Source organism: Hemicordylus capensis, chromosome 4 (genome assembly GCF_027244095.1).
Source record: "Hemicordylus capensis ecotype Gifberg chromosome 4, rHemCap1.1.pri, whole genome shotgun sequence".
NCBI classification, from domain to species: Eukaryota; Metazoa; Chordata; class Lepidosauria; order Squamata; family Cordylidae; genus Hemicordylus; species Hemicordylus capensis.
This window is the reverse complement of record NC_069660.1, coordinates 162251638-162274102: the sequence shown is the minus strand read 5'-3', so window position 1 is coordinate 162274102 and position 22465 is coordinate 162251638. Positions and strand designations below refer to the sequence as shown.

Genomic DNA, 22465 nt, shown 5'->3' with positions numbered 1-22465 from the left:
ATGGTAAAAAGAGTGGCCATTATTGGGGCAGGTGTGAGCGGACTGACCTCCATCAAATGCTGTCTGGATGAAGGGCTGGAGCCCACATGTTTTGAGAAGCATGATGGCATCGGGGGAGTTTGGCAATTCACGGTGAGTGACATTAGCTCAGCTTAGAAGTAAACAATGATTTGGGGGCATTCTAATGCTAATATTTTATCCCCTAAGCTTAGTAGGAGACAGCTTCAAAGTACAAGAGTAGGGTGTAGCTATAATTGAGCAAGTGGGGGGGGGAGATGCCTGTGTGGGCCCCTGAGGGAGAGGGGCCCACTGGCTGGACAACAGCTTGCTCTTCACTCTCTCACTTCTACCTCCCAGGCTCACTGGCATGCAGGGATGCAGCTGGCTTCTGATCAGAGAGAATCATCTCAGCTTCAGGCAAGATGAATCCTCCCCAGGAAGGAAAGGGGGGAGGAGTGTCTGGCAGCATTCCCTTTGCCCTCTTGTCAGGCTAGTGCTGAGGTTCAACCTACCCTTCCCTCAGTCTGGCTGACAGGTGGAGGATGCAGTGGACCACCTTCACTTTCCCCCCCCCCAGGGCACACCTCAGCCTTGCTATGCCCCTGTACCAGAGGTTGTGTACAGACAGTCATAAAAGAAGTAGTGAGCCTACTTTGAAAGCACGCTTCCTAATTTTCCCATTTTGCTTCAGCATTAACCCTTTTTAGACATTCAGTCTGTGTAGATTGATGGTGAAAGCTTGCCAATTTGCTTCCCCTGGAAATATCCTGTGCCCTCCAAATATATGTCCCTGAGGGTTGCACAGCCCTCAGGGACATCTTTTCAGATGGCACAGGGAATTTACAGGGGAAGCAGAGATCAGCAAAAATCACACACACTGCACGCTCTGTGCTGCAGAGCTCTGGAAGGTTTCCGTAATGTGGGCCTGTCTTCCCAGCACATGGCTAGTGACTTCAACAAGATGCCAGCCACTGTTCTCATCCTACTCATGTTGGTCTGAAAATTGGAATAGAGTGCACACACGGCTCTCTCCATCTGCAAAAAAGCAAGGTTCTCAATCGTAAGGCAGTTTGTACAGTATACAACAGTGTACAACAGTTGTATGCATGTTGATTCTGTTCCAACCTTCCCATGAATAGACAGAGACCTTGGCGGGTGATCACCATGATTCCCTTACCTCATGTGTATTCAGTTTACAGAGACTAGCCCTATTCAGATATTAAGTTGTGCGTGTGTACCGGTGTTAATACACTTGTACATGTTTTTTGTGTGAATGACTGTACATGTGTTCATTTTAAAAATGAATCTGGGTAGAACTCACCTCAAAGACAGGGTACAGATAGGAAGCTTACTATTGTATGTGAGCTGAACATAATGTGTAGATAACTGTACATGTGCACACTGTAGACAGATTGTATGTGTACAAAACATGACATGTGAATAGGGCTACAGAATGTCTGAAAAGGGCTATACAATTTCCCCTCCTGGATCAAGCACAGGGGAAACCAGTTTTATATGCTCACTGCTACCTATGTAAAGGTAAAGTGTTCCATTGAGTTGATGTCGACTCCTGGCAAGTCAACCACCGGGCCCTGTGGCTTTTCTTTGGTAGAATACAGGAGGGGTTTACCATGGCCCTCTCCCATGCAGTATGAGATGATACCTTTCAGCATCGTCCTATATCGCTTCTGCCTGATATAGGTGTTGCCCATAGTCTGGGAAGCATACCAACGAGGATTTGAATCGGCAACCTCTGGCTTGCTATTCAAGTCATTTCCCCCTGCGCCATTAGGTGGCTTGCTGCCTATGTAAACAGTATAAATTGGCTAGAAACCAATTATATTTATTTTATTTTATGTACAGGTGAAACTCGAAAAATTAGAATATTGTGCAAAAGTTCATTAATTTCAGTAATGCAAATTAAAAGGTGAAACTGATATATGAGATAGACGCATTACATGCAAAGCAAGATAAGTCAAGCCTTAATTTGTTATAATTGTGATGATCATGGCGTACAGCTCATGAGAACCCCAAATCCACAATCCCAGAAAATTAGAATATTACATGAAACCAATAAAACAAGTATTGTAAATAGAACAATATCGGACCTCTGAAAAGTATAAGCATGCATATGTATTCAGTACTTGGTTTGGGCCCCTTTTGCAGCAATTGTGGCATGGATGCTATCAGCCTGTGGCACTGCTGTGGTGTTATGGAAGACCAGGATGCTTCAATAGCGGCCTTCAGCTCTTCTGCATTGTTTGGTCTCATGTCTCTCATCCTTCTCTTGGCAATGCCCCATAGATTCTCTATGGGGTTCAGGTCAGGCGAGTTTGCTGGCCAATCAAGCACAGTAATCCCATGGTCACTGAACCAGGTTTTGGTACTTTTGGCAGTGTGGGCAGGAGCCAAGTCCTGCTAGAAAATGAAGTCAGCATCCCCATACAGCTTGTCTGCGGAAGGAAGCATGAAGTGCTCCAAAATCTCCTGATAGACGGCTGCGTTGACCCTGGACTTAATGAAGCACAGTGGACCAACACCAGCAGATGATATGGCTCCCCAAATCAACACAGACTGTGGAAACTTCACACTGGACTTCAAGCATCTTGCATTGTGTGCCTTTCCATTCTTCCTCCAGACTCTGGGTCCTTGGTTTCCAAATGAGATGCAAAAGTTGCTCTCATCAGAAAAGAGGACTTTGGACCACTGAGCAACAGACCAGTTCTTTTTGTCTTGAGCCCAGGTAAGACGCTTCTGACGTTGTTTGTTGTTCAGGAGCGGCTTGACAAGAGGAATACGACATTTGAAGCCCATGTCCAGGATCCATCTGTGTGTGGTGGCTCTTAATGCACTAACTCCAGCCTCAGTCCACTCCTTGTGAAAGTCCCCAACACTTGTGAATGGCCTTTTCCTGACAATCCTCTCCAGGCTGCGGTCATCCCTGCTGCTTGTGCACCTTTTTCTTCCACACTTTTCCCTTCCACATAACTTTCTATTAATGTGCTTTGATACAGCACTTTGGGAACATCCAACTTCTTTTGCAATTACCTTTTGAGGCTTTCCCTCCTTATGGAGGGTGTCAATGATGGTTTTCTGCACAACTGTCAAGTCAGCAGTCTTTCCCATGATTGTGATTCCTAATGAACCAGACTGAGAGACCATTTAAAGGCTCAGGAACCCTTTGCAGGTGTTATGGATTGATTAGCTGATTGGAGTGGGACCCCTGGAGCCTACTGTTGAACCTTTTCACAATATTCTAATTTTCTGGGATTGTGGATTTGGGGTTCTCATGAGCTGTACGCCATGATAATCACAATTATAACAAATTAAGGCTTGACTTATCTCGCTTTGCATGTAATGCGTCTATCTCATATATCAGTTTCACCTTTTAATTTGCATTACTGAAATTAATGAACTTTTGCACGATATTCTAATTTTTTGAGTTTCACCTGTATGTATTAAATTTCTATGCTGCCACATACCAACATCTAAACACGGTATACAAAGCAAACAATAAAACCAGAATTAAAATCAAATTAAAACAGTTAAGCCAAGATATTAAGACCACTTTAATGCATAAGTAAAACAAAACAAAGATCTTACCATACTTGAGCAGGTTTGGTAAAATCTTTGTTTTTAATTTTTTTACTTACACATTAAAGCGGTCTTAATATCTTGTCTGGAGTAAGGGAGAATGAATATATCATTGCCACTATATTGTCTTAAAACAGTTATAAAAACTTTAAACGATTTAAAACAGCAGAACAATAAAAACCACTTGACAGCTAATCAAAGGATTGGTGACTAGCTGTGTGAGTTGGAGCTCTTTTAAAATTTGCTGAATATGAGGAAGCTCTTACAACAACAGGACGTTTTTTCACACCAGGCTATTACTTCGGATCTCCTCTGGAATGGAGGTGGGTGTTCACATATCAGCCAAATTTACTCCCTGCAAGCTACCAGGGAGCACTTCACACACAACTGGGGGTTTTCATCACGCATTAGAGTGTAACCCAATTTATATCAGGGTAAAAAAAAATCCACTTTTTGCATTGGTTTTGGGGGGCAACTTGAACTCGCAGTAAAGCCCCACAGAAAACCCATGAAAAAGCCTGCTGTCTAGGAAAGCTCCAGGGAGTTCATTCCAAAGCCTTGAGGCCACTATAGAAAAGACCTGGCCCTGAGTCTCCACTAGACGAGCTGGGGGCAGTCACAGGCGGACCTCTCCCGAATATCTTAATAAATGGTGGGAGCCCTGAAGGAGAAGATACTCTCTTAAATATCCTGGGCCCAAGCCATTTTGGGCTTCATTGGTTATCAACTGCACTTTACATTTTGCCTGGAAATGTATGGGCAGCCAGTAATCCTTTTAAAATAGATGTAATATGGTCTCTTCAGGTTAAGAATATAAGAACAGCCCTGCTGGATCAGGCCCAAGGCCCATCTAGTCCAGCATCCTCTTTCACACAGTGGCCCACCAAATGCCCCTGAGAAGCCTACAGGCAAGAGGTGAGGGCATGCTCTCTCTCTTGCTGTTGCTCCCCTGCAACTGGTATTTAAGATGTCTTGTCTCTGAGATTGTAGGTGGCCTATAGTCACCCGACTACCAGCTAGTAATAGACCTGTCCTCCATGAATTTGTCTAAGCCCCCTTTAAAGCCATCCAAGCTAATGGCCATCATCACCACATCCCATGGCAGATAATTCCAAAGATTAATTATGCATCTATGTGGGAAAAGTACTTGCATTTGTTGGTCTTAAATTTGCCAGCCTTCAGTTTCATGGGCTGACCCCTGGTTCTAAGAGAGAGAGAGAGAGAGAGAGAGAGAGAGAGAGAGAGAGAGAGAGAGATCTGTCCACTCGTACTACTCCATGCATAATTTTATACACCTCTATCATGTCTCATGGTTGCCTCTTTTCCAAACTAAAAAAGCCCCAGATGCTATAACCTAGCCTCATAAGCAAGGTGTTCCAGGCCCTTGATCATCTTGGTTGCCCTCTTCTGTACCGTTTCCAGTTCTACAATGTCCTTCCTAAGATGTGATGACCAGAACTGTACACAGTACTCCAAATGTGGCCGCATCATAGATTTGTATAAAGGCATTACTGAATAATATGAGCATTTTTATATTCAGTCCCCTTTCTAATGATTCCTAGCATGGAATTTGCCTTTTTCACAGCTGCCGCACATTGAGTTGACACTTTCAAAAAGCTATCCACCACGAGCCCAAGATTTTTCTCCTAGTCAGCTACTGACAGCTCAGACCCATCAGTGTATATGTGAAGTTGGAGTTTTTTGCCCCAATATGCATCATTTTACACTTGCTTACATTGAACTGCATTTGCCATTTTATCGCACTGGAGACCAACCTGGCTGCTGCATTTTGTACCAATTGCAATTCCTGGACTACATACCATAGGGGAAGAATAGCAGTTCAGTCCCCAAATAGCAAAGCAAAACCAGTTTGGTGAGAAAGCAGCAAAGAAAGAGGTCTTGAGTTTGTTCTTTAATATTGAAGAACTACAAAGATTTATTTAATGAAAAGGTTACAAATGTATGTGAAAAAGCCTGCAGTATAATTTTAGTGGTAGTTCATGGTTGAAGAGAGAGACCAAAACAAACAGCCATCTCTGGAGAGACAAAATGGAGACTAAAACAGGAAGAACAAAGAGGGAGGAGTCCAGCACTTTTATCCATGACCCTAAAAAACCCCAGTGGTCAGTATGAGACATTGCAGATGAGAGCTGATGCTGCCAGGGTCCTAGCTCCAACACATACAAAGGCAGCCCCACATTGAGTGCATTGCAGTAGTCAAGTCTGGAGGTTACCAGCAAGGTGTACCACTGTTTTTAGGTTGTTCTCCTCCAAAAATGGCCATATCTGGCATATCAGCCTGTTAATAAAAACGCTGGATGAGGCCACTGCCTCATCCTGAGAAACCAGAGAGACCTGGGTCAAGAAGTACTCCCAGACTACACATCATTAACTCACTTCCCCCCTCATCCTGGAAGCCATCTTTCATCATTTTAAAAACTGATTCTGTTTTTTTTTTTTTTTTTGAGAGGACAAATGTTCTGAACAATGTTCTCAAAGAGAATACATGAAAATGCAGAATTTTATTATTACTATTTTAAAAGGCTTCCCTTAAATGTATTGAAAGGAGCAAGGCAGATCACTAAATCTGAGTGGAACACTGGCCTGTACATTGGTAAAATAGTTGCAATGACTGGGGAAAGCTGGGCTTGAGCAGCAGGAGTGGGGCTGGAAACACCACAGTGATCCCTGATTTTCATGTACTTTGTACACATCCATAATTACAGTGAATCAGCATTTCTGAGCAATGAGCAGAGTCAAAGTCCCTGCAATGCCCACTTGCAAAATACAAGCACTGGACACAGAAAGGGGGTGTATGGCTCACCCAGACATGTTTCTGGTTTGGCACTTGGGAGTGTTCCAAGGAAGGGTAGGTGCTTTGTCCACTGGCAAGTCCTTGCTTGCAATGAACATGCAAAGCCAACAATGCAATCCCATGTTGTCATCAGCCACATTGTGGATTAATGGGGGGTGCTGGAAGTGAGTGACTCAACACATCTGGATCATGAATATTGGAAGTAGTGAAGCAGCACACCCAATCTTTGTCATGAGAACAATCCACATGAGCCCAATTTGCAAATTCAGCACGATTAATTTGTTTTCAGTCATATTTATCTTACTTCTCTATACTACCCTAAGTGACAAGGAATACTATAAAAACAAGTAAGACATATTAATGAAAATGATTGAAATACAATAATATATGCACAGAAATGGAAGAGCAATGAACTGCCTTCAAAAGAAGATTGGCTGATAAAAATTTTAGAATATGCAGAGATGGCAAAACTTACGGTACTGATAAGAGACCAAAATTTAGAATGCTTTAAAGAAGACTGGAAACCATTCTTATTATATTTAAAGAAATATTTTCCTAATATTGATTTTACAACAGGGTTTGCAATCTAGTAATATTAGCAGGTTGGGTAGATCAAAATCCTGTTTGTAAGGTTTAGATTTATGTTTTGAATTATTATTATAGCGAGGGTTAATTCTATAGTTGGTGACTCACGAGGAGGTGTGAGCGGGAAGTCCATATTTGTTCAATATGCTGTGAATGTTAAGATATTGTTAAAATTAATAAAAATTTAATTTAAAAAAAGAAAGAAAAGAAAAGAAAATGATAAAGCAAAAATTTTAAACAGATTTTTTTAAAAAAGGATTAGCTCAGTATATCATTACTTAAAACAACATATCTGTTGCTGTTGCCCAGGAAACTGCTGAAGAGGGAAGGGTCAATGTTTATAGATCTGTGGTAACCAACACCTCCAAGGAAATGACCTGCTTCAGTGACTTCCCCTTCCCAGAGGATTGCCCCAACTACCTGCACCATGCCACACTCCTGGAATACATTCGAACATATGCCGAACACTTCCACCTTCTTAACTTCATACACTTTAAGGTAAGGAGGAAATTGACAGGCAGAAATTTTGCAAGAGGGCTGTACTTCAGCCACACTAGGGTTCTTCCACTATGGCTCTTCCAGCAGCAATCTCTACCCACACCCATCCGCACCTTCTCAATTGCATGGCTCTCTCTTCAATTGCATTGCAATCTTGAACTATTTGTAAAGGCTAAGAACCTAAGAAGAGCCTGCTAAGCCAGATTACAGGGGCATAGCTAGAGTGGGGGGCATGTTCGCCCCTCTCCACAGAATCCCTTCAGAGCGAGGGAGATAATAAAGCAAATAGGGAGGGGTGGAGTGGGGGGGGCCTCAGGAGCATAGCTAGGGGAGAGGGGGCCCATGTTCATCCCTCTTTCTGGCGGCCCCCCAGAGTGAGGGAGATAATGAAGAAAATAGGGAGGGAGGGAGGGAACTGGAGGGCCCTCAGGAACTGAGGCCCCCGGGTTCTTTTAACACAGCCACCCAATTATAGCTACACCTCTGGGCCAGAACAAGAATTCATCTAGTCCAGCATCCTGTTTTCAAGAGTTCCCCAACCAGATGCCACTGAGAAGTTCATAAGGAGGGCCTGAAGACAGCAGCTCACCCCTATTGACTGATCTATTGTCAAGTATCTGGCACTCATATGTATATTGCCTCTGAACAATGAGATCAATTGATAGGCCTATCCTCCATGTATTTATCTAGCTTTTGTTTTTCTTTCTTGTAATGTAAGCCATCACAACATCTGGTGGCATTAAATCCATACGTTAATTACACATTGTATGAAAATGTACTTCAAGTTCCTTGAGAGAAATCATTCTGTTATGGTTTATCTTAAGAAACCCAGTTTGAGAGGGCACTAAACATTCCCTAGTTCCCAGGATTCTTTGAGGTGAGGAAGAAGAAGCATGATGATTATGCGGATGGTCCCAGGGGCGTAGCTAGGGGACAGGGGGCCCGTGTTCATCCCTCTTTCTGGCAGCCCCCCAGAGTGAGGGAGATAATGAAGAAAATAGGGAGGGAGGGAGCTGGAGGGCCCTCTGGAGCTGGGGGCCCATGTTCGTTGAACCCTTTTGCTCAATTATAGCTACGCCCTTAGGATGGACATATAAGAGTGCTATTCATCCTGCCACTGTACACGAAACTGCTAAAAATACTAAAGTGCAATGTGTGATAATGCCTTTAGGCCAGTGTTCCCTCTAACAGGGATTCCCAGATGTTGTTGACTACAACTCCCATCATCTCCAAGCAAAAACCATTGCAGCTGGGGATTCTGGGAGTTGTGGTCAACAACATCTGGGAATCCCTATTAGAGGGAACACTGCTTTAGACTGTTACTTCCTTTCTGACACCAAATGCCCATATTCACTCATGATGAAATGAATACCAATGTCTTAAGTTGCACATAAACATAATACAGGGAGAGTAGCAAACATATTATACTCATTTCCCAGAGAAATTTACCTTTGGCAGTACTCCAGACTTTGGGTCAGAAAATGGGGAATACTAACTTCCCACATTACAACTTAGTATATCTTTAGACATGGATGTCCACACCAAAGCGAATTCCCACATTACTTTTTCAAGGTGGAAGCAGGCCCATTGTCAGTGGTCAGCATAACATGCTGCTGCTGGTCCTGTTGAGGACAGGTGGCAGCAGTGAGAAGGGGAAGGCCATTCTGTGGTGGGGTTTGGGCCTAGGGGGAGAGGAAAGGGCAGGTGATGACAGCAGCTCCTGCTGTAATGACTACTCTTTCCTGCTGCCACCACACCACTGCTGCTACTCTTTCTCGCTGCAGCGAGATAGCCCAGGGCTCACTCCTTTCCCCTCTCCAGCAGCAGTGAGGGTCTGAGGGTGATGCCACCATCAGTGCTGCTGCCACTGTTGAGGAGAGAGTCACATACCAGCCAGTTCAGCTCTGCACTGAGAAGGAGGCACAATGATGAGGGAAACCAGGCCAGCCGGGGGCGGGGGGTGGGGGTGGGAATGACTTTTATGGAGAAGCACAGCAGATTTCTTGCCCAGGGCCCCCAAAAATGTGGAGTCTAAACCTTGCCAGAGCTTCATAGATGTGGCATTTCTAATGCATCAATTCCACGATCCAGGCCAGCTCTTGAACCATGCTTTAGGTTAGTTACAGTGTAGTCCAGTCCTGGTGGGAGGCAAACAGAGGACAAGTGGGAGAACAGGAAACCAGACTGAATTGAATTGCTTTGCTGTGCTAAAAGACTTTCTACATTAAATTCTTAATGTTGTTGATTGTACTCTGCTGGCTGATCTTTGTGTGTTGCAATCTTTCATTCTCTGGATTCTACAGTTGAAGAGACAGCAGGGTGACTATCATTAAGCTAGGTGCTTCACCTGAATGCCTCTGATTTTTTATTCAACAACCTCCACTCTTCTTGTTTTGTTTTGTTAATCTCCACATTTCTGTCCTTGCATATATCCCAACAAAAGCATACAGAAATTAGGGATGTGCATGAATCAAAATTTGCTATTTGATTTGAGGTCGAATTGAATCACATACCCCCTAATCGCAGACTCCTGGGAAATTGGGCCTCAAAATAACACTTCTTTCTGGGGAAAGCTGGTCTACCAATTGGGATCAGTAGGTAGACCGGACCTCCAAGAAGGGCTGGCACCCCACAAGGTCTGGAGTGGAGGCTTTGTCTACCCGCTGATTCCAATTGTTAGACAACCTTTTCCCAGAAAACCAGAAGAGCTGGTCTTCCAGTTGGGATTGGTGGGTAGACCAGCCCTTCACTCCAGACTTGGCATGTCAGCCCACCTTGGAGGAAAGATCTACCCAGATAGACCTGTTCTCCAAAGCAGGCTGGCACACTGTCCAGAGCAGAGGGCTGGTCTATCTGCCAATCCCAACTGGTAGACCAACTGTTCTGGTTTTCTGGAGGGAGCTGGTCTACCAATTGGGATTGGTGGATAGACCAGCCCTTCACTCCAGACTCCAGAAGTCTGGTGTGTTAGCCTGTCTCAAAGGGCTGGTCTACTCACTGATCCCAATTGGTCTCCCAACTCTTCCTGGAAAGATGTGAGATTTTGAGGCCCATTTTCTTGACAAAATGGGTCTCAAAATGGTACCCGAATTGCCCACATCGATTTGGGTCAAATCTGGGGTGATTCTATTCTATCCTGAATCTGGCCCTTTGTTTTCAGGGTGATTCAATTTTGTGTTAGAATCATCTAATCACCTCTGATTTGACTCGAATTGATTCATGGGCGAATCAAATTGCACATCCTTAACAAATATACAGAAAACTATTGAGGATGTCAACAGGATGTCTAACTGTATAATGATATAGAATTGCTTTGGTTTTGTTTTGTTTTTTGGTGTAATCTCAGACCACAGTGTGCAGCATCAGAAAACACCCAGATTTCGCATCCACAGGACAATGGGTGGTTTATACTGAGACAAATGGGGAGCAGACATCAAATGTATTTGATGCAGTCATGGTTTGCAGTGGCTGTTATGCAGAGATCAATCTACCATTAGTTTCTTTTCCTGGTAAGTTTAGAACATATTTTCTAAAAGCATGCCTGGGTTGGGAGAATTTTCCTCCACCTTGCAGAGAACTTCACTGGAAGAGAACATATTCTAAAATGTAGGGCTGTGCACCGGCCGAATTATTGGTGTGATCCCAATGCCAATTCAGGTCATTCTTCTTGCATCATGCACACAATGTGGGGGATGGTCTGGATCATAACTAATCAATGATTGGAATAAGGTGATGCATAAGGATTGGGGGAGGGCTTACCTTTCATAATGATCCAGCTTCTTAGAAGAAATTGCCTACCAGAGGCAGCATTTAAAACCCCGGCTTTGCCTTTCCTGCTCCTTCCTTCAAATGTACCAGGAAATGAAGCAACATTGCATTCATTTTCTAGTACATTATTGGGAAAATAATTGCCCCTTTCTATAGTTACAGGGCACAGCCATTCCCCTAAGGAAAGGAAGTGATGTCATGATGTTGCGTCCTTTTCCTTTTTCTGATGCGTTATTAGGAAGATAATGTCCAGCCTCTATAGTTACAGGGCATGGCCAATCTCCCCCTCCCCCCAGTAATGCACAAGAAAAAGAATGCAATGTCATTCTTACCAATACTATTCAGTACTGTATTGAATTGTCTCCCAATATCAGATACATTTTTCATCAGAATCGTTTCCAAAGAAAAATGCCTCAATAGCGGTAATTTTCCGATTATTGGGCAGATGTGATACAGCACAGCCCTACTAAAAATCTCAAAAAGAAAAAAAAGAGGGGGGGGAACCCTCCAAGGACCTTCAAACAATAGAATTACTGTGAAGCTTAAAATATTGGCAGACAAGACAAGACGTAACAGGAAACCAGGCTTTCCTGCTACGTTAACAAGGCTCTGCTGTCCATAGGCTTGCATGCTCTCCCCTTCTCCCCTCTCTCCTTCTCTTTCACATACAAGAGTATGTGAAGTAAATCACAGTTGAAGTAAATCACAATTCTGTGTTACATCTAATCTAGAAGTGCAATTTACTTCAAATCACAGTTAGGGAAAAACCAGGTAAAACCGAAGTTTCAGATCTTAGTTTATCCCCCAACTGTGATTAACAAACTAAGATCTGGAACCACGGTTTGACCCTTGTGGTTTTCCTTAGCTATTTTTGGAAGTAAACCACTGTTCCTGAGTTGGGAATTAATACAGAAATGTGGTTTATTTCTAAACAAAAAGGAAAAGCTTCAAACCCTGCCCCCTTACACTGGAAAGAGGAAGACAGAGAGAGAGGGAAGTGCAAGATTGTCTGCAGCTCACAGAGGCTCATTCAGGTAGCAGGAAACCATGATTTTCCATTATATCTGAACTGGACAATTGTGTCAGATTACCACCATACAGCTCTGCTGTGAAACAAGGTGAAGTGCAGCTTGAAATGGTGGATTTTGATCACTATTGAAGGCAATACAATATTGGAGACAGAGCTGACCTATAGAGGGCAATCTACTGGGAGGTTTTCCTATATGAGCCCCAAGAAAATGGACTGCACACTGCAATGAGATTTGCACAAGAGAATCACACAAGAGATTTGCACAAGTGGCAGGGGCTGTCACTTGGATTTTCTGCCCCAGGTACCAAAATGCCTTGGGGCAGCCCAACTGCTAATGACATCTCCAATACAGTGAATCTGGCTTTGATTTACAAATGGGGTGGATTTAATAATATAAGCAGTCTACTGGATCAGATGGAAAGAACTTCTAGCCCAGCATTCTGTTTCCAACAATGCCAAACCAGATATCTTTGGAAAGTTCACACGCAGGCATAAGATGGCCTTTCTCTTTTACTTTTCTACAGCATCTATGATACTCACAGGGAAACTGCTTTTAAACATGGACACTCCATTTATCCATTTTGGATAAAAGCCATTGATAGACCATGCATTTATTTATTTGTTTGATATGTATCTCTAGGCAGTGTACATGATCCAAAATACAACAAATATGAAACAGACTAAAAACACTTAAAATGATTTCGGGGGGTGGGGAGGGGATTAAAACAATGTCACAGAATAAAACAATTAAAACAATGTTACAGAATAAAACATTTAAACAATTTAAAATTAATTTTAATTAAAAGCCTGTATCAAGGGTTGTTTAAAAAGCAATTAGAGATGGAGAAGCTCTTATTTTGACAAGGAGCATATTCCAAAGCCCTAGGGCAGCAACAGAGAAGGCCCAGAATATATTTGTACATATCTATTCCTTTACAAGAATGGCAAGCTCTATGCTTCCCAACACATGCACATTCACCATGCACGTGGTCCCTTTGTGCATACAAATGGTATGTGCATAAGCTGTACTCGTGGAGAGACTATACAGAGTCTAGTATACATACGTATGTTGACGGCAGAGCTTTCTGCTGCAGTCCTGCTCCCCTCTATGTACAAGTGGCCCTTGTTATTCATGAGGGTTCTGTTCCTGCCAATTTCGGATAACAAAACCCACAAATAACGAGACCTTGAGTCTACTCTACAGGGATTGGGCGGTGTTAGGTTCCTACACTTTAAAAGGGGGGGCTAAAAAAGCAGGGAGGAGGCAGAAATAATGTACTGTACCTTGCTCTCCAGGTCTCCATTTAAGGCCCACCAAAACCCACATTTCCTCTGATTTTCCATGGAAAATCGCAGGACTTTTTTTTTAAGAGCCACAAAATGGCTCTGCACTGTAACATGGTGGCCATTTAGTAAGTGGGACCCAATGAGTATGCTGTGTATTTAGGTAGATAGTAATAGGAGCAGCAGCCTGCTATTGACTATTGGGAAATGTCTTGTGGAACAAGTGTTATAAGGCACTCCCTTCTTTCTCCTCAGGGATCAAGAACTTCAAAGGACACTACTTACATAGCTGGGAATACAAAGATCAAAAAGGATTTGAAGGGAAAAAAGTCCTTGTAATCGGTGCTGGGGACTCTGGAGGGGATCTTGCTGTAGACATCAGTCGTACAGGAGCTAAGGTACCATCCTTTGTGAACAAATGTGCTGATTCATATTTTGAGCCTTACACGTTATCACATTATACTCACATTATCTCCTTGGAAGAGTAATGCATGTGCTTCACATGCACATTGTTGTAACAACTACCTTGTACATTATTGCTGGCATTATAATCAGTATTATTATCCACACAGTGCAGATGTGGAGCATAGGGTAAGCAACACTTGCCCTAAGGCTGCTTAGTGAGTTCAAGGCAGAGGGGAGAGTCTGGCCAGGGATTGCCTGAGTCATAGCTCAGACGCTTAGTAAATATGCTCTAGCAGCTCCCAGAGCCAGCACAGACAGTGGGTTGCCCTGAATGTGGATTTAAACTGGAAATGAATAGGATTTTTCCAGAGTTAAAGTAGTATTAGAGAGGCCCCATTACCCATGGTTTTGTGCACAGCACTCTTGTCTTTTGGCCTTCTGTTGTCGCAGGCCAAACAGGTTTGGCAGGATTTCAAAATGCTACCAAAAGCACAGTTTGACCAGAGAAAATAGTGGGGCTGAGTGTACAGGCAACAATACTGCTATCATACACTTTTGACATTCTGGAAACTCTGGGCTGTTTACCTGGCTGCTGAATGCATTAATTGACTCCATTGAAGAGCACTGAGGTAATATGAAAATGCTATCTATCTATCTATCTATCTATCTATCTATCTATCTATCTATCTATCTATAATATGTATATACCACCTGACCTGTGTATTCCTAGGTGGTTGGGTTTGTGATTGCTCCTTCATAAATGCAAGTCATTACTTCAGGCAGCAGTCATCCACCAGATGAATATGCATGTGTGAACCAACATTCTGAAACTCTCCCCAATGTGGCAGTCCTTTGAAAAGGATCATATCTCTCTCACACACACACACACTGTGGTCACCTCTCATACCTGGCAGAATCGCTGTACTGGGCCTGAAGTACCCAGTGGACAAGGAGCACAAGATTCTACAGATCAACAAAGGGGCTGCTTTTTTGAGTTGGCATCTTGAACATCAGCCACCTTGTGCATCCATCTGCTACTCCTTCTGTGCCCTCCACCTGAAGAGAAGGGGTCAGAACCTGGATAAGATGATGACACCAACTTCCAGGGACCAGAAGAACATGTCAGAGATAACCCTGTGTATCCCTATTCTAATTCTATTAGTGTGCTCATTTTAATTGTAGGCCACTTGGGAAGCCAAATACATTTTACCTTTTCTACAGCATTTCTGTAGCAGTTTTAGAGCATTCAAAGCCCTTCGCATACATTTATCTCAGTAATGTCTATAACACTGTACAGTAGGTCAATATTATTATTCCAGTATTGCAGATGGGGTCTGAGAAACAATGGATTTACCTTAGGCCACTCAATTAATTTATGGTAAAAGAGAGCTTTGAATGAGGGGCTCAGACTCTTAGCCACTATGTTAGAGATAAGAGATTATCATTTGTGCTCACAGCAGCTTCTGAGCAGTTAGTCTCTAGGAATATTCTTCTCAGCTTTGAATAATCTTTAGGTCTTTCTCAGTACCAGAAGCGGTACGTGGGTATACAGCCGCATTTCACAGGCTGGATGGCCTCTTGACATGATCTTCACAACACGTTTTAACAAGTGCATTACAAGTCTTCTTCCAACATGCATCATGCTAAAGATACTTGAAAAAAAGTCCAATCGATGGTTTAACCATGAGAACTATGGCTTGATCCCTCTTTCAAGGTATTCTTCTTGACTATGAATTATATTCTGTATATAGGGGTGGGAAAACCTGCTAATGGTTGGACAATCAGAATCCCCTGCCTAAAGAAGTTGGCATGATTAGCATGTATGAGTAGCAACCAACAAGAAAGTGAAGTTTTCCTTAGCCACCAACGATTCATACAAAAATATTGAATGGGTTCTCATGACCTGCTCAAGGCCAGGTGACTGTAAATTGGGAGATTCATGAGGCATGTGGCGTGCTCTCCCAATTTCCAGTTGTAAGAACCCAGAAATTTTGCAGGATGTTGGGTTGGCACCATGCCAACCCTACATTTAACTGGGATTAATAATCTAGGAGTTGATCTAAGGTTGCCAATCATGGTTGCCAACCCAACATTGCCAAAGGTTTCTGGGTTCTTATGACTGGAAATTAGAAGCATATATGCCTCACAAATTCCCAGTCAGCTAGACTTTCATGGGTCATGAGAACTCACCCATAGAAGCCAGGGTGAAAAAAATGCCTAAAATTATTTGATAATGCAGATTATACAGGCATAGTAGCACCTGCATAGTGAATGAATGTAAAAGTGATACTATCATGTTAAACCATGTTAAGCTTTGAACCAAGCTCTGTTGGTTCAACATGTTAAGCTATGACCAAGCTCTGTTGGTCATAACATCTACACTACTCATCTGAAATTTGGCAGAGAGCAACTGACAAGCACCACCGCCTATCCAAACTTTATGCAGATCCATTGAGAAATGTCCAAGATTTTACAGCTTAAAAATTGACCCATAAAAATGGATTTTCACATGTAAATGACCTATTTTTGGCCAAACCTTTCTTTTCTCTCTCTTTCTCTTTCCCTGCTAACTGGGCAAAGAGGCACCTTTTTAACATGGTGATTCTCTTTATTTAGCAGGGGGAGAGTAACCGGCCCTATCCACCCCCAGCACAGTACCTCCAGTGACTGTTGCAGATATCTATCTTACATTTCTTTTTAGACAGTGAGCCCCTTGGGGACAGGGATCCATCTTATTTATTTATTATTTCTCTATGTAAACCACTTTGGAAACTTTTGTTGAAAAGCGGTATATAAATATTTGTTGTTGTTCGTTGTTTCTCATGCCCCTTTAAATGTATCCAATAATAGTATAGAATTCTCTGCCACAAGATGTGGTACAACCAACAGCCTGGATGGCTTTGGGTTTAGATAAATTCATGGAGAACAGGTCTATCAATGGCTACTAGTCTGAGGGCTATAAGCCACCTCCAGCCTCAGAGGCAAGATGCCTCTAAATACCAGTTGCAGGGGAGTAGCAGTAGTAGAGAGGGCATGCCCTCAGCTCTTGCCTTTGGGCTTCCCAGAGTCATCTGGTGGGCCACTGTGTGAAGCAGGATGCTGGACTAGATGGGCCTTGGGTCTGATCCAGAAGGGCTGTTCTTACATATGTTCATATGACGCATCTGGGGATGCTTGTGCACAGTCGTACAGCCCACTTCTACATGCAAGGATCTGTGGAGTGGGGCATTAATCCAATGCTGGCATTAGAAAAGGAACAGGACAGCATTTATCTGACACCTTCCTAAAAGCAAAACACACACAAAGAAATATATTAAAGCAGCATTTCTTCTTGTGTTCCCTTCTTCCCAAATCAGGGTAGATGATAGGGCCATGGGAGAACAATCAGAGAGAGAGAGAGAGAGAGAGAGAGAGAGAGAGAGAATGCACATAAGCACTATGTAGATCAATATGGGTCCTCTGCCATGAGGTCTTGAATACACCTAGTTGTCTTCCTCCTTGGAATTTCACCCACCTCACCCCTGTGTGTCACTCACTGCAGTGGGACTACAGTGTCCGTTCCTTGGAGAAGACATGGTGGCTGTAATGCCAAACCTCAGCTGATGGGAAGTTGACTCAAGCCCAAGATCCCCACCCTCTCTGAAACTTCTCAGACACACACCCTATTTCAGGTGCCCCTTGCCCCTGCAAGGGTCCTACCTCACAGCTTGAGAAATGTAGTCTGTAAGAGATTCCTTTTTAAAAAATATAGGGATGTTTAATGAACATTTAAAATTATCAAGGATTTGACTATATTAATAGGACAGCTGCAACTGCAACACATTTAGCAACATTTACTAGTAGATATTTAAGAGAGGCAGTGGAAGGAAAGCAAAAATATCTTTTATCCAGGGATGTGCCACTATATGTATTGTAACGCTGACCTGCTCCTTCTTCATCAGAGATTCAACTTTTAGAGAATTGGAGAAAGGGTAAAACCTGAAAAATGCTTCAGCACATTGCCACTCTCTCTCTATAATTTACTAAGATGTACCCGTGGCTAATCCCATGTGTGGCAGCTCTCGTGAGAGTTTGCAAGCAAGCTGCTGGGAGGGGGAGAGGAAAGTGACAGCAGCGATGGCGAAGATAAGTCCAATAGGCAGGCCAACGGGCAGGTGGGAAGGGAGAGAAAGGGGGGGAAGAAAGCAGTGGGGGGGGGAGAAAGTGACGGGTGGCCGCAAAAAAAAAAGGTGAATGGGTGGGCGGATGGGCATGGGGAGAGAGCGGCAGGCAGTGGCTAGCCAGAGAAAGAGAACGGCAGGCAGGCGTGATGGCAGGGGGGATAGGAAGCGGCGGCCAGTGGGGAGGGTGCCGAGTGCCCAGACAGCCCAGCCGCCGCTCCTACGAGACCAGCTGAGCAGGTGGTGGAGAGGGCGGTTCAGCTTCCGTCTCCGGGCCTGCCTGCCAGCCCAATGACAGGTCAGGCCTCACTGGGGCCCAATGAGGCCTCTCTGCACCTGCACAGAGAGGCAAGGAGATGGCACAGCCTCCTTCTCTGAGGCGAGCAGAGGGAGGGACGAACAGGCAACTGGGGGGGAGAGGAACGGGTGGCTGGCGGTGTGTGTGTGGGGGAAGAAATGGGTGACCAGCGAGCAGGGGGAGGGAAGAATGGGAGACCAGCGAACCAGGTGGGGTAACGGGTGAACGAGTGGGGGAGGGAAGAACGGGCAGGGGGGGAGCCAATGGCTGAGTGCACGAGTGCAGAGATGCTCTGTGCAGGTAATATTTTCAGTGTGTTCTTCCAGCATCTCTCAAAGGCAAAGCAGGATAGAACCAGAAACTAAGAATTGTTCCTGGCAAATAGCGATAATTGCAGTATTTCTGGAATAACATGTCTCCTCCTGCTTTGCTTTTTTAACAGTTCCTTTTTAGAACAGACACGTTTAATTTTGAACGATGAGCTGCCCAGCTGCATTCTCTGTGGTGCTGTGGTGGTAAAACCAAACGTGCAAGGATTTACTGAGACCTCGGTCATTTTTGAAGATGGGACCGTAGAAGACAACATAGATGTGGTCATCTTTGCTACAGGCTACACTGCCTCATTTCCCTTTCTTGAAGAGTCTGTCCGTGATGTCTGCAAAAACAACAAATCTCTTTATAAACGGATCTTCCCTCCTCATCTGGAGAAACCCACCCTGGCTGTCATTGGCTTTCTGTCAGTAACAGGATCCATTTTACCAGCAGCAGAACTTCAGGCTCGCTGGGTCACAAGAGTGTTTAATGGTAAGTAAGCAAACATGAGCGCTCTGGGGTATATGTCTACAGATAAGCTGGATTGTTTTATATGACATTTAAGGAGAGTGTTGAACTAGTTGAAAATCCAGAGCTGAGGACCATGTGCACAAGCACAATCCTTTCTACAAGCTGCATAAAAAAGGAATAGAAGTACCAAAATTGCACTTTAAAATAGGCCTTCTCTGAATCTGAAACAGTACATGGATTTGCAGTTTTGAGCTTAGGCAAATACATTTTCAGGTATGCCTCTGCAAGCATATGTGATAGAAACCTTTTTGAACTTGAGCTTCACAGGAATTTCATCAATCTATGGACTGGATCCCGATTAAATGGCATATTCTCTATTCTGTGCCATGATCTGAACATGCAGGTTTCAGTCTGGGAGCGTGGTCCAGCAGCAGTTTTGTGCTCATCTGGAGGGAAGGTGAGTTTGAGCAACTGGCCGTTTCATAGGCAACTGCCATAAACAAGATATATGGAGAATCCCTGCAAGAGTATTTAGCAAGCCTGATCAGATCAAATGTTTACCCAACACAACCCCAGCATCCATTTTCAAAGAGGCTAGGAGTAGCTGCCAAGAGAACAATTTGTTTATGGGGCAGCTAACAAATAATATTTATTAGTATTTATTATTATTTAGTGAGGCCTTTTAACTGCATTTAATTAATGGGGCCAATTCACACGACTGGGCAGACGGGGGCGGGCGGGCAGGAGGGAAGGCTGCTCAAACTCACCTTCCCTCCAAATGAGCACAAAAATGATGCTGGGAGTACAGACCACACTCCCAGACAGTCCGGGCCTCCAGATATCCCACAATGCACCACGCCATGAGCATGATCCCCCACCAGACGGGTGCTCTAGGCGCCCGTCTCTGTATTTCCTCGGGCTGTGTGCAGCTCGAGGAGACACATGATCCCAGCAGCTGGGTTAAGGGAGCACATGCTCCCTTAATCTTGGCTAAGAGCCGGCTTGGGAGCAGGGTTAGGCTGGGCAGGAGCCACAAGCAGCCTAGCCCAGGCTAACCTGCCCTAGCCTGGGCTAGGCTGCTCTTGAGAACATTATCAGAATTTATTTTTAATAATTTCAAGATATGATACAATAATATTAATTGAATAGTATTGTGTGTACACACACCTGCACCTAGATGAGGCCTGTTGTTGACCAGGAATATTATTTTGCATAATCTTATATTGCAAAATAATCTTATTTAGCATAGATTACACTTATAGGAAAGTTCAAGGAATTAAATATATGTAATATAATTTTTAAATTAATGTGCTTGCAAAAGGGAAGGAAAATAACAGTTTGAAATTTGTACGAATTCAACTTCAAACATTATTCATAAAATTGATTAATTATTGATTAATATATGGTAAATTTGAATAATCATAAAGGTGAATCTGAGAAAGATATTCTCTTGGGCATGAGTTCATTTTGAATTATTGAACTGATTATTAAGTGTTAAAAATCTGTTGAGAACAATAACTCTTAAAATCTGATTATAGTCAGAGTTTCTTCTAAAAATGCCAATAAAATAAAATAAAATGTAAACAGTTCCTCCAGCATATTCCAGTGTAAAATGAGTACAGCTAATTTCAGCGGCAAGATCATGTATGCAAAATTTGGTATCTGTAGCTAATCAAGAAGTCTTTATTTATTTATTTAAAAGTATTTCTATACTGCACAAAACTTGTGTCTCTGGGCAGTTTACAATTAAAATCATTTAACACATTAAATCAATTAATTAAAATCATTTAAAATATTTAAAACATTTAAAACCCAGTATTAAAATTATTTAAAACTATAAATCTAATTAAAAGCCTGGGTGAATAAATATGTCTTCAGTGCCTTTGTAAAAGTTGCCAGAGATGGGGAGGCTCTTATTTCAACAGGGAGCGCATTCCACAGTCCAGGGGCTGCAACGGAGAAGGCCCGTTCCCAAGTAGCTGCCAGATGGGTTGGTGGCAGCCGCAGGCGAACCTCTCCAGATGATCGTAGCAGGTGATGGGGCTCATGACGAAGAATATGTTCTCTTAAATACCCAGGGCCTAAGCTGTTTAGGGCTTTATAGGTAATGACCAGCACCCTGTATTTTGCCCAGAAACGTATCAGTAGCCAGTGCAATTCCTTCAAGACAGGAGTAATATGGTCTCTCCTAGATGACCCAGAGACCAACCTGGCTGCCGTGTTCTGAACCAACTGCAGTTTCTGGACTACATACAAAGGCAGCCCCACATAGAGTGCATTGCAGTAATCCATCCTAGAGGTTACCAGCAGATGTACCACTCTTTTGAGGTTGTTAATCTAAAGAAACAGACGCAGCTGGCATATCAGCCAAAGCTGATAAAAAACACCTCTGGCCACCACTTCAATCTGGGACACCAGGGAGAGGTTCGGATTCAGAAGCACCCCCAGACTGCACATCTGTTACTTCCGGGGAAGCATGACCCCATCTAGAACCGGCAGATCAAAATTGTCTCCTGAGTTTCAACCCCGCACAATAAGTACCTCCGTCTTATCTGAATTCAGCCTCAGTTTGTTATCCCTCATCCAGCCCATTACTGCCTCCAGGCAGGCATTTAGAGAGGTTATGCCTTCTCCTGATGATGTTGACATGGAGAAATAGATTTGGGTGTCATCAGCATATTGATAACACCCTGCACCAAATCTCCTGATGATCTCTCCCAGCAGTTTCATGTAGATGTTAAACAACATTCAGAGACAATATGGAGCCCTGAGGGACACCACACAAAAGTTTAGATTTTGAAGAAGAACAGTATGCAAGAGACACTATCTGGAATCTGCCCATGAGGTAGGAGTGAAACCACTTCAAAGCAGTGCTTCCCACCCCCAATCCCCTCAGACGTTCCAGAAGGATACTATGGTCAATAGTATCGAAAGCCGCCAAGAGATCCAAAAGGCCAACAGAGTTACACTCCCTCTGTCAATTACCAACTGAAGATCATCCATCAGGCCGACCAAGGCAGTCTCCACTCCATAGCCTGCCCAAAAGCCAGTTTGAAATGGGTCTAGATAATGAGTTTCCTCCAAGACCACCTGGAGCTGGGAGGCCACCACTGGGAGGCTACTACTGTGAAAGAAGCATGAATTTATTTCACACAAACACACCCACAAAGAAACAAACTCTTCAAAATATATAATTGACACACATACACACATGCATATATACACACACTTCTTCAGAGTGTATA

At 43.5% G+C, this 22465-nt stretch overlaps 1 protein-coding gene across 4 annotated transcripts in view; it reads left to right on the top strand.

Moving 5' to 3' along the window:
- Positions 1-22465, top strand: part of LOC128352934 (dimethylaniline monooxygenase [N-oxide-forming] 2-like) — a 33520-nt gene continuing 11055 nt past the window's right edge. Inside the window, exons 1-7 of one of the 4 annotated variants that reach the window (XR_008320717.1) lie at positions 1-132; positions 7304-7492; positions 10839-11001; positions 13830-13972; positions 15494-15693; positions 18880-19241; positions 19548-19677. Coding sequence is in view for 2 of the 4 variants with exons in the window: in XM_053313521.1 (XP_053169496.1) it covers positions 1-132; positions 7304-7492; positions 10839-11001; positions 13830-13972; positions 15494-15693; positions 18880-19241 (1189 nt within the window). In the remaining 2 variants the exon portion in view is untranslated. Of the gene's footprint in view, positions 133-7303; positions 7493-10838; positions 11002-13829; positions 13973-15493; positions 15694-17920; positions 18060-18879; positions 19242-19539; positions 19678-22465 lie in introns of those variants that run through there. The other 3 variants (XR_008320716.1, XM_053313521.1, XM_053313522.1) reach the window with 3 other exon arrangements.